We start from the raw sequence: 13,097 nt of genomic DNA on the forward strand, positions 1-13,097 counted from the left end.
TCTTCAGCTGCATCTCAGTCATCAAAGTTGTCATATTTTCCAAATAGGTTAAAAGAAATATTGAAGTCACTCATTGTGATAATTAGATATTAGCCTGTTAATGTGTTGCAATAAATTGTAAACAGAGGCTTTGTCTGCGTCCCTGTTGCTATGGTTACTCATTTTAGCCAGCACATTAATTTAGAACAATGAACAGCCAGTGGCTGTGTTCGAAATCGCATACTAACATACTATTCATACTAAGTATGACGTCAAATTGAGTATGTGGTGCATTCCAACTGCATAGTATGTGGATTTTGTGTACGTGAGAAATACCCGGATGTATACTACATTCAGAATTGAGTATTCACCCAGGCCATGGTATAAAGTTAATAATGACTTAATTGATTATAACTGTATTATTGTTCAGGTGAAAGTAAGGAAGAAAACCATCATGCCAGACATGGAGACATTGTTATGGTACACAAACAAAAACATGGTACACACTACAAATATTTTTCACCATAAGTAAGGAAAGTGTATCATGAAATGGAACACATGATGAATGCACCTTGAGTGCTTTAAACTCACCCCATGGTGTTGAAGTCTTCATCAGGAGGGACGTAGTCCTCATCATCACTGGTCAGGCCAAGTTCATTACCATAACACTGATGGACAAAGTGCCATAGCTCTTTTGGACATAATGGCTAAGTCAGTGGAGAGAGGAAACCAGAGAAAAGCAGAGTGATCAAATGTGTGGTGGACAGAATAGGAGAGAAAAGAAAGATATAACAAGCATCAGAGGCTTATCATACCAAAACTTGGGTGGCAGATAAGAATTAGATATTTTAAACTAGTAATCTCAATTTATGATGAGAAATATAAGGCACCCGCCACTGTTATCTACATTCCAAAGGAGAAACTGCACTAAAGAAGCTAACAGAAGAGTTATTTTATGAAGACAAGAAGAAAAGATAAATGATCCTTGTTGGAAACATTAATATATCTGTTAAACTGTATGTTGTTGTTGTTGTCGTTGTTGTTTGCCAGTGTTTGTAGGCTAGAAAAGCTAGCAAAGTAAATAGTCAGCCTAGCTCCCCTTGGAGTAAACAAGTAGTCACCATGGAAACCGGTAAGCAGCAGCTAAGCACAGCACGGTTCTCAGAGCGGGGAGCAGGGAGATTGGGTACCCTGCTAAATGTAAGGACAGCTAAGCAGAGACACAAAGAGAAGACACACCCAACAAAAAGAAGGAGGAAGAAGAACAATTTCATATTCTTCACTGATTCCATCTACATCTGGAAAGATACTCTGCAGCAATTATGCATACGTATCCAGTATTGGCATCAGTTCAGGAGGCAGATTAAAGATCTGTAAAGATGAACACCTTGACAAGGATGACCCTCTGCTTATCATCACATACTACACCAAAGGAAAGGTCATGGTCCAAGGGAATGAAGCCAACCCGGTGTCATTCCCTTGTTGAAAGCCGAGGTGGACACCAAGAAGATCAATGTCCCCTCTGACAGTGAAGATGATGAGAGCCCAGTAGAGAAGCCCACCACCTTTTCCGTCCTTGCCCCTCCCACACCTGCCAGCTCCTCCAACCAGCTGAAGGAGAGTATGGCCCTGCTGGAGCTGGACTTTTCTGACCCAGGCCAGACTGACAAACAACACTTTGCAGCAGCTTTAAGAGGCGCTCCAGCAGCTCAAGACAGGCAACCAGGCCATGGCATCTGACCTCAGAGGATGTCTAGAGGCACTCAAACAGGAGAACAGCGTGCTCCGTGCTCAGTTAGCCAAAGTGAAGTATTATGCTGAAAACAGAGAAATGAGCTTCACCAGGCAAGTCCAACACCTGACAGACCAACTTTCATCAGTCCCCAAAATGACAAGTACAGAGACACAGACTCTCCGTGCCAGTGTCCAAAACCCCTGCCTTGTCTCTGTCCCCACCCTCTCTGCTTTGTCACCCAGCCAAACAACACCTTGGCACCTCCTGATACATCTACATAGCCAGCTGCCAACAGCCAGCCTTGCCCATCCCAGCTTCCCTCCACTCAGCCTGAAGAGCAAGCCCCACAAGTGGCTACCATTGGCATCTGGACCACGTCTACACAGAGAGAGGGTGAGGATATTTGCAAAGACCCTCAAAGACACAGCGCTGGGACGCAGGCCTTCCACCCCCTACTCTATTAAGAGTTTTAGAGGCCATTCCAGACCTAGGCTTGGGCAATATCAATGTATTACGGTATACCAGGGTATTTAGAAATCCCTAAGGAAAAAATACAGATGCTCCTCTAGACAATTACATGTTCACAAAAACCAAATATTCTTTTTGAATAGATAGGTTGCGCTCTCCATCACTTTCATCAAAACACCAAATGAGGGAATATCTTTTTGAGGAATGGTGTTCATCCCTCCAGAAGAGTTCCAGACACTTGTAGAATCAATGCCAAAGCTGCGGAACACCATTCTTCTCTCTCATTTGGTGTTTTGATGATGGTGGTGGAGAGTGCTGTCTAACACGTCAGTCCAAAATCTCCCATAGGTGTTCAAATGGGTTGAGATCTGGTGACTGTGAAGGCCATAGCATATAATTCACATCATTTTCAAACTCATCAAACCATTCAGTGACTCCTCCTGCCCTGTCAAGTGGGGCATCGTCACCCTGGAAGAAACCACACCCATCAGGATAGAAATGTTTCATCATAGGATAAAGGTGATGACTCAGAACAACTTTGTATCGATTTGCAGTGACTCTTCCCTCTAAGGGGACAAGTGGACCCAAACCATGCCAGCAAAATGCCCCCCACAGCATAACAGAGCCACCAGATTCCCTCATTGTAAGGGTCAAGCATTCAGACCTGGACCAGTTTTTCCTTTAATTTGTCACACAAAAACATTGCCAATGAAACAAACTAGCCTTATGCATTTAAGCAAATATAAATGTACAATTAGGAACAAAAAACAAAATTATACCCACATGAAACTTGAAGATATTGAGAACGCCATTAATCAAAATCAGTTCTGGGATATGTGGAAAAAACTTGAACACAAAGGAACCACAAGTGTTACCCATCCAAAATGATGACATCTGGAGAGCACATTTTGAAAATCTACAAAGACATACCAATAAATTTAATTAATTCAGATCAATGTATTATAAAAGAAAAACTCCAAATATTAAAATAAACAATTAAACACAGCCGAAACCCCCTTGATTTCCCATTACTTGACAAGAATTGACCACACAGACAAAATCTCTCTGGTCAAGGAAAGCCTGTGATCCAGACACCCTTAAAATGAAATGCTCAAATGCAGAGTACAGTACTTTTGTCAGATTACAGCTTGATTCATTTGGTGGAACTGGCATGTATACACCTGGTTCTACAATTAAGGTTGTGAAGTCTTTCGAAGTTAAAAAACCTATGGTGTTCTACCTGTTCTCTCAATGAAATATCTAAAAAAAACATTCCATTAATATATTTCTCATATCTGAGAGAGTCTTTCATTTGAACAAGTATCAGCCCACTTTGACAAGCATGTTTCAGTTTTAACTCAATTAAACATTGTAATTTGAGTGCACCTGCTGGTTTAAATCTCTGCACAAAGGCTCATTACATTCACTGATTTTGGACACAAAATTCTGTGGTACTCTTTTTAAAAATGTGTTCAAAAACATCTTGGGTGTGCTAATATCTGAAATTTAAACATGCAGTTTATCTACCTGATTATAATTCTACCACCCAGGAAGCAAGATGATGGCAGATCTAACACAATTCTGTTAAAGTAAATGTAATCAACATCAGCTCTATGGTTAGACAATGTCAATGTAGTGTTATGACCTGGCTCTTAGGCTATGACAAATAAGGGAAGTACAAAGAGTTCTACTCAAAATCAGTCAATTATATTTATTTTTGTAAGAAATTGCAATAAAATATTAATCTAATATGGGAAATGGTCAGTCAGTAGATCAGTGGTGTAGGTGAGTGGACATGTGAATGCGTAGTGTTGTAAGGTGTAAACTAAAGTGCAACACAAACAAACAAACAAAAGAAAACGTGGTGCAAGGGGGAAAGACAGTGATAAAGTGAGAGAGCATGGAATGAGGATGGCTGATCCTAAATGCATTGTGGTTGGACTGGTCTGGTGCACCCAGTTGCACTAATACAGTCTCTTCCTACCGGGACCTGAAGGGAAAAACACACAATCACAGCAGCCCAGGGCAAGACAAAAACCTAAGGGCCATGGCACAGCCAGAGGGCAGTTACAGTAGTCAGTCTCACCTTTTCTAGGAGAGCATTCTGCCACAGTCTGAACATCATCATGTATGTCCGGTCCCTCGCCCCAAATGAGGTGAAAAAGTGCTGAGAGAGGAACAAAGTTAACAATAAGATGAAGGATGGATTCATGAGTCAAAAATAGACTTTTTAAAGGACATTTGTATTCTAAATGGTTATCGTCATCAAAAGCAGTTTACGGTTCTCTATAATATTATAGGGCTAAATACATATTTAAGTGGTTTTGTTAAATGAAAATAAAATAGAGCCAATGACAAATTAATTAACTAACTAAACTAATGAATAAATTAAATGAAAATCAATCAAGATGTTTCCTCTGGATTTGACACATTTAGGTTTTTATGCTTTTAACTGGATGTGTCATTTCAGCCCATGTGCCAGGCACTCTGCTTTTTAATTCAATACTAAGCACCACATGATGCAGTATACTTAGAAGATTAACATTTAAATTAACTGCTCAGTTTATACAGTAGTGTACTGTATATGAAAGGCAGAGGTGTAGAGTTGTCTACCTTCTCATTGTCAGTGCACAACTGGATGGCGTTGGGGATGAGACGGGCTGTCTTTTCCTTAGTCATGGAGCAGATGTCCTTTAATCGAACCATGAGCTTGAAAGTTGAGAGAAAACGAGGTCACTTCAGGAGTTGATGATCTTTTACCATTTAAAATGCTCATGTGTGGGAAAGGAGCATTCATAGGATAAACAACATCAGTCACAAAGTCTGCTAGTATGTACAGTACTTTATATGAAAAGCAACTTAATAAGACTACAAGGGATACACAGTAGGAATTTTCCAGTTACTGTCCTCACCAGGGTTTCCCATCGGAAGATGTTGCTATAGAAACAAATCCAGTTCTCTGAGAGGTAGAGGCGTCCCTGCAGAAGGATGTCCCGCTGCAGGGCACAGGAATAGTCTGGAAGAAGTTGAAGGTCAAGAACTGACAACTTTGTCTGGAAATGGTGTAAAATAGTGCTGTCACAAGTCCACAGCATTCCATAGCAAGAGACAATGTTAATTACAAAAAAGATCATGTGGAAAGGATAATAGCGGGACTGCCCTAAATGTGATCAACAATTTAGGAATATATTTCATATTTGCTCTGCTATTAAAATATATTTTCACACTGAAGATGAGTGCGTGTGTATCAGTGTGGTGTAGACTCACCCACAATGAGGCGCTCAGTATCTGGCAGCTGCTTAAAAAGCTTCCTGAAGTCCTCATTGCGCTGCTTGTAGGTGGGACTCAATACCTGCAGAGGACGCACAATGACAGTAAACATTACTGTCATCATTTACTGTCATTGTAAGACAGTGTTTACATGCATACAAAACACACATTAAAAATCATTTTTCATGCTGGCCAGAGAAACTTTGCAAATGTAGATATTCTTATAGAAGAACAGAAATGATATGACCAACATTTTTTTTGGCTCTAAGGAGGACAATATTATGTTAGTTGGTCAGTCCACCACTCTGGTCCAGACAGAAATAACTCAATAACTGTTTGGTGGATTATCATGAAATTTTGCACTGGCATTAATGGTCCCCAGAGGACGTATCCAGCTGACTTTGGACTTGTCGTCCTCCAGAGGGTCATTTCAGAGTGAAACGTTTGGTTTATGGTCTTGTTGGACTTTTATAATCCTCTTGCTTTTTCCTGTAGTGCCATCATCCGATCAGATTCAGTGTGTCCAATACTTCTATTTATGACCTACCAGCAAAATGAGTGACATTCCCATCAAACTCTACTGTACTTAGTTTAGTGCTACTTTGTATGTATGCAAATATTAACACACTAACACACTAAAATACTGAATTTATTGATAAAATATACTATAAATAATGATAGGAATGTCTCAGATTTCAGGCAAAAATGAACATTAAGAAATGATAGGTCCCATATAAACTGTAGTTTCAAGCAGAGTGAATGATCAATAAAAATGCCTTTGATAGACATTAAAAATGTGTTCTCAGCTAAAATAAAAACAGACATGAGGCAGAAATGAGACTGCAAATAAAGTGTAGGGTAAACAGTTTCTGATAAGTGAACTTGCACCTTTAGAGGAACATTGGAATGTCCTCCCCACACTGGGGAGTGAGCACACATAAAGGGGGGCAAATGAATGCTAATCATTCTGAGGATACCCTGAGTTTACATTCATCTTCACAATGATTTTCATTTATCCAATAGTTTGATGTATAAGTCATTGTGAACAGTTTGATGTCAGTGAACTTTGATGTGGTTAGAGGGTCCCCCGACCCCAGAGACCTGGGTTCACATCCTGAGTCCCGCATGTGGTTAGGTTTATACAACAAAAGCACTTTGGTTGGTTAGTGAGAGATCATGGTTTTGTTTAAATGTGAATAAACATGTTGAGCTTCGGGTCACTGCAGACTTTTTTCTGTATTAAAACAAGACCACGATCTTTCCCAAAACTTAACCAAGTGCTGCCTGCGCCCAAACATAATTATAAAGTTTAATATTGCTCTAGTTTCTACCAGCTGATATTATCCTGCAAGATCAGATATATTAGTGGAACAAAAAGAACTACATTGTCTCTGAACGTTTCACTTATTCAGTATTAACATTTTTGTGGCTTGCTAAATACATTAATAAACAACATTTTTCTCATTATGTTGAGAGAAAACTCAGGCCAGTATTACATTTCTAGTGAAATGTATTTGCTGTTGTAATTTAGTTGCATATGAAGGTAATTTCTAGGCAACTGAGAGGGCTGGCATGGCTGTATACAGTCTTCTCTAACAGGACCATGCTTTACTGTAACTATAAAGTCAAGTAACATTCACATTTCACATTTCACTCACTTTCTAAAAGACCTCTTTACCTTTCTACTATTCTCCTTTGTGTTTGTAATCATCGAAATGTTTCCATAAATAATGTCTGAAAATGGATTTCTTCAACAAGTCAGGTCAAAGCAAAGCCCAAACCTGCTGTTTCTGACAGTTAAACTGTACTTGTCTGTCAGGAAAGACCAGGGGGCCATACAGGCGAACAGGCTGTCATACAGTAGCTACAAGCTAAAATATACAGATCTGTACGCTACATTCAGAATGTGAAACAAAGTTGAGTGTGAGTCACACACGTTTTAGACTACAGGTTGTTGATGCATTCTCAGCTGAGGTCAGGCTGCTCTGAAATTTGTATACCAGTAGTTCTAAATTGAAGTACATAGTCGATATTTTTCCCAGTAGTCACTAAACCAAACATTTGGCCACATTTAAACCCATTCTCTGAACTCCCAAACTAATTAGATAACTTGCATCAAATTATCTTGTCTTTTCAGCTGCACTTCTGATTTATAAATCAGATCCCTGTTGCTGTGTTGTGGTCCACTACACATATAAAGTGACTTACAGTAGGGACCTGCTCTGTGTCCCAGTCCCACTGCTGCCACTTGGCTGGCTGCTCCTCTCCACACCCCAAGCCATGCTTCCAGTTTGTTTCAGTCTCTGAGTCTAGGGCTGATAAATTCTCACTCTGCACCGCCATCCTCTTTCTTCTTTTTATCCGCCTTTTGTCTTGTCTCATGGGTTTGTCCTTGTGCCAACTTGTTTTATTTGCATCTGCCTTCCCTCCCTTCATTTTGTTTCAAAGTGTGAAAAGCAGTAATTCAGGTCATCACTTCACATGCACAAACACACTTCTGTCACACACTCAGGTAGTTCCTGGTGGGACAGCAGTATCAGGCCTGAGAGTACCAAATTATTATCTTCAAATGCCTGTCAGATCAGAGATTTGATATAAATACACACAAACAGCAAACGCTTTCTCTTAATGCAAAAACCTGGAAAGGAACTTCTTTAGTTGTCCAGTCTGATATAACAAATATCCCAAAGGAACAGAGAAACTTTGAACAATTCATACACTTTTTAAAGTAAGTAAATTCCAAACAATGTTTGATGGTAAATCCACAGTCTCAGTGTGCTGTTTTGAGCTGTCATCATGCTGAGACACACACTGGTTTGTCCATGATGTTCTGCTGTATCTCACAAATTGTAGATTCTTTTCTTTAGATCACATCTCCAAGGAACAGCCTGATTTAAAGCAGCAGAAACACATCACTTTATGCAGAAGGTTCTCTATTTTGCATCAGTCCATCTACTCCATAACTCCACTCACGAGATTCCAGCACACACTCATGATATCCAACTGCCAGTCTTGTTAAGTAAAAGATCAGGTATGACTGGAGCAGTGTATGGCTACATAATTCCAAGATTCCTCTTTCGACTTTGTTCTGTGACAGCCTCAAGTGTTTGGAAATAGTCATAGAGGTGGGAGGAGCCAGTGTGAGTGTGTTTTTGTGGTCTACAGTGAGTGAAAGAGGAGAAAAAGGGCAGAGAGGGGGGGAGGTCCAAGGAAAGTCTGGGTTCACTAGAGTTCATCGGGAGAATGTGTGTTTGTGTGTGTGTGTGTGTTTGTGTGTGTGTGTGTGTGTATTTCTGTCTTTGCTAACATGTGCCCAGTGCATGTTAGGCCTCCTCCAAATGTGCAGTTGCACCACTCTCCTGCTATTTTGTCTTTTCTCTGAATCTTTCCTTTGTCCAGTCAGAAAGACAGACTCTGACCAACAGCAACCAAGACAACAGGAAGTGGAGGAACCAATCCACTTCCTGGAAAAGCTCAAGCGTGTGTGTGTGTATATGTATGTTAGCTCTTGGAGGTTTGGAATGATATTTTACAATATGGTAAAATTAGTAGAAAAAAGATCACAGGTCAAGGGTTATTGTTCATCATTTTGATTGCTTGCCAAGAGGGCAGATGAGAGCGGTGTGTTGTAGAGTTCTGCACGGGCCTAAAACCAAGATCCAAACCCAGCCCGTATCTGCGCCTTTCAGACCTGACCCGGCTGAACCCGCACGGTGCTGGAGAATTTGAGACTGAGTCTGACTAGAGACTCTATTTTTTCTTTTTTCTTCTATAAAGATAAAGTTATATCCTTGTTTTCTCACACATAAAAAATAACTAAACTGATGAGAACAACAAACCAACACAGAATATGGTACGATGGCCGACCAGCACAAAACATATAACTTCTAGTAGCCAATTAGCCATAGTTTTAGCATGAATGCACACATTGCAACTAATAGCATGTACTACTATAGAATTGCAAAATAATTAGTTAGGCCTCCCAATATTGGCCAGATGAACGTTTTGCTGTTTCTTCTTTCTTTTTTTTTCTTCTTTTTAAAAGCACTTTGAACTGCTTTGTATGAGATAGTGCTATACAAATACATCTGATTTGAATTGAATTGAACTGAATTGAATTGAATTGGTAAATGCCCATACTAATAGAACTTCATACAGACACAGACCTTGTGAGAAGGAATGTTTCCACTGTGGCACTAGAGAACATTCACCAATAATTTGTCATGTTGCTGTTTATCATGTGTAGACCACACCATGTAAATTTCTTGTAAATCAGATGACGTTTGTCACATAAGGCCAACTTCCTGTTGTCAGTAGGTGGCGCTATAACTAAGACTCAATATGGGCGTGTTGATGTCTTCAGGCCTGGACTCCAATCGAGCATATGAAACATTCTAACATTTGTAACGATTGTAAGATTATAAAAAGAGGACACCCACTGTTTTATATATGAACTCTCCCTGTGTTTCCATCTTACAGCAAGAATTTTCTTGGTTGCAGTCATGCCAGAAAAAGGATCAGTGTGTAGGATTTATGAGAACATTTGATGCCTTTAATTCCAATACATAAACATTGATTATGAAATATTGGTGATATTATTAGATTATGACAAAGGCCTTCTTTACCAGATTTGTAAATTCTTTTATAATTCTTCAAGCACACACATCAATTTCTAAATACCTGACATTTTTAACAGTCTGTAATTCTGTGTTTAATTTAAGCTTTCTCATTGCATTTTCAGAGGTAAAAGAATGATTTGTTTAAATTAATCTTGAGCACAGATATTAAACTACTAATATCATTAGAACATGGTGTAATAAGAACCTGGTCAGTAACAAATCATCAGCATACAGAGAAATGTTTTGATTAGTACCTTTAACCACAATCTGTTTCACCTCATCAGATGATCTTATTTTCCATTCAAGATTCTAAAGGTTCTAAAGATATAGCAAACACTAAAGCAGAGACTGGGCAGCCTTAATACATGTCATGCTCAGTGCAACCACTGATTGCTTGTTAGAAATATGACACTTAGGTTGTTGTATAACATAGTCAAGTTAAATAAATTCTCACCAAAGCCCACTTTTTTCATTGTGTTGATCAGATGAGGCCACTCCAGTCAATCAAAGGCTTTTTCAGACTTTTAAGACTTGGCAATTCCCTTTCAAACTTTTCCTCGTTATGTTAATAAAAATGTAATCCTGGTGACATTATGTCTCTTACCAAACATACATGTATTTGCTGTTGTAAATGAGTTGTACATAAACATAATTTCTATAAGAGACAGGGTTGACAAATAGCTTATACAAACCAAAGTTCATTTAAAATGTGAACCATGAATTAATTATTATTACCAATTATTATATGGTAGTATAGTATATTTGGAAAATTAGGACATTTAGACTGGTCCCCACTTCCTCAAAGGGATGTTTGAGATATGACTTTAATAAATATAGCAGTACAAGTGTGTGCATCTATGTGTGTGTGGTGTGTGCCAAATGGCTGATCTTCTGAGAAAAACTAGTTCTCTTCACAGTCACTGCAGATTCTTTCCATGAAGGACACAAAAAATGAATATGTATATGTGGTCTGTGACAGGCTACTTTTGGGGACAAATTTCAGACTTCAGAACCCAGTTAACTGGGGACAAAAGTCATGTCCCCATATTAAGAAAAGGCTGATTTTTGAGTCAGTGGTTAAGGTTAGGGTAAGGGTTAGAGTTAGGCAAGTAGTGGTTAGTAGTAGTGGTGTGTGTATGTGTGTGTGTGTGTGTATTTCTGATGTAAACAACTGCCCCCCATCTCTCCGCTTGCTTTCTTTCTCTTTCAATCTTTCAGTGTTTCACTTCCCTCTGTTGCTCTTTGTTCATCAGCCTTTTTATTCCAGCTCCTGTTTTTCTCTCTCACCCTCTCTTTTTTCCTTTCGTCTTGGAAATCTCCTTCCACTAAATTCTACTATGGGATCAGATTTATGGGTATGGGTTTCATACCAGAGGTATGGAAGGTAAGGAAAGGGACTGATTATGTGACTGCAGATTCACAGTCTCAATCACGGTTTTGTGTATAAAATCCTATCGGGTAAGATTGAGATGGAGAGAATTCAGGCCTTTATTTGTTAAAATGCCTCACACAAGCAGAAGAAACTTCAAACCTACCATAAAAACTGTCCAAGTCATTCCCCAGGGCATTTGTATGAATTCTGTTGTTCTACTTGTTATTGTGTGATTGTTGCATAGCAGCAAACACGCTTTCTTCTTCTCACTCTTTATTATTTTTATTCCGTTGTTGTTCCTTTGGCACCTAACTCCCACACGCTTACAGCTAGAAATGTATGGAACCAGAACACTGCCTTTAAGTTGCATTGAAACACTTGTATTTTACTTGTATTGGAAAAAGTTGTATTGGCACTGAAAAACATTGCACTGAAAAATAAAATGCAGTCATTATAAAAAATCAAGTTTTTAATAAAATATGGATGTATTATACTTGTTCATTTTTTAACCATGTACTATTATTTCATTTTGATATTTCTTGAATTCTGATGTGTTTTTCAGTGACAATCTTCTGATTTTTTTCTCTGTTTTACACTGACCCTGGTTTTTTACGCTGACAGTGTTTCTTACACTGTTTTTTACACTGAAAGTGTTTTTTCATGCTGACTGTTTTTTTACGCTGACTTTTTTCAGTGATAGTGTGTTTTTTTAACTCTGACAGTTTTTTTTTTTACTCTGACTGTTTTTTCAGTGACTGTTTTTTTTTACGCTGACAGTGTTTTATCAGTGACAAAATGCCTGTGGCTAGCTAAAAACATTAAATTTCAGCATGTTAAAGGATTATTTTAGCACCCTATGTGTGCCAGAGGCATTACTATAGACCCCACTGCTTTTCTTGGCAAGACACGCCCTGTGTAGCATTCAAGTACTAGGATTGGCCAGGCACCCATGCTCGCACCGCTAGCTTGCTTTTTCCTAACTGTTTGTTCAGCATTAATTAATTCAACATTAAAGCATTAATTCTGAAGGACTATGAGTTAACAGTTTGAGTCAAGCATTATGTATGTATGTATATGTCAAGTATTATGTGTAGCTTGGAAAATAGCAACATAGGGCACTGAATTTTTCTTTCTTCCTTGTCAGATCTCTTTTCTCGGGACTGCTGCTGATAAAACTCAGGCATGAATGAATGACTGAATTTATTTGATGACACAAAACAAACAAGCAAAACAAGAAGACAGCAAGGGAAGACAACACAATCAACATATTAATAGCAGGCAGTGGGGTAGCTATGTCAACATGCTCATGTTTTCTTGGTTATAAAAAGTTAGAATTAAAATTGAATATGCTTCATGGTACTTTGAAACCATTTCTTTAAGGCCACTTTAAAACTTCTCTGTGGAACACTCAATTTCATATTTGGGGGGAGATTATTCCACTGTACTGCTGCACTGTAGAGAAATGTGTTTTTGCCCGTTAGGCTATTGAATCGAAAAGGTATGAAGTCTGTCAAGCTACCTCTTGTAAAGTAGCTATGATTGTCTCTTAGTAGTGAGAAATAATTAATTAAATACTATGGTATATTTTTAACAATTTTGTAAATGTGCAGCATCTTAATATAAATGGTTCTTTTTTCCACTGTCAACCATTTAA

General features: G+C 38.7%; 1 protein-coding gene across 1 annotated transcript in view; it reads right to left on the reverse strand.

Moving 5' to 3' along the window:
• The window catches only part of LOC121910196 (protein Aster-B-like), a 42,997-nt gene that overhangs the window by 15,114 nt on the left and 14,786 nt on the right, over positions 1-13,097 (reverse strand). Inside the window, exons 4-8 of the mRNA XM_042431284.1 lie at positions 5,450-5,534; positions 5,095-5,198; positions 4,796-4,891; positions 4,269-4,349; positions 571-686 (exon numbers count right to left, since the gene is read on the reverse strand). Of these exons, the coding sequence (XP_042287218.1) occupies positions 571-686; positions 4,269-4,349; positions 4,796-4,891; positions 5,095-5,198; positions 5,450-5,534 (482 nt within the window). The remainder of the gene's footprint in view (positions 1-570; positions 687-4,268; positions 4,350-4,795; positions 4,892-5,094; positions 5,199-5,449; positions 5,535-13,097) is intronic.

This window comes from Thunnus maccoyii, chromosome 13 (genome assembly GCF_910596095.1).
Source record: "Thunnus maccoyii chromosome 13, fThuMac1.1, whole genome shotgun sequence".
NCBI lineage: Eukaryota > Metazoa > Chordata > Actinopteri > Scombriformes > Scombridae > Thunnus > Thunnus maccoyii.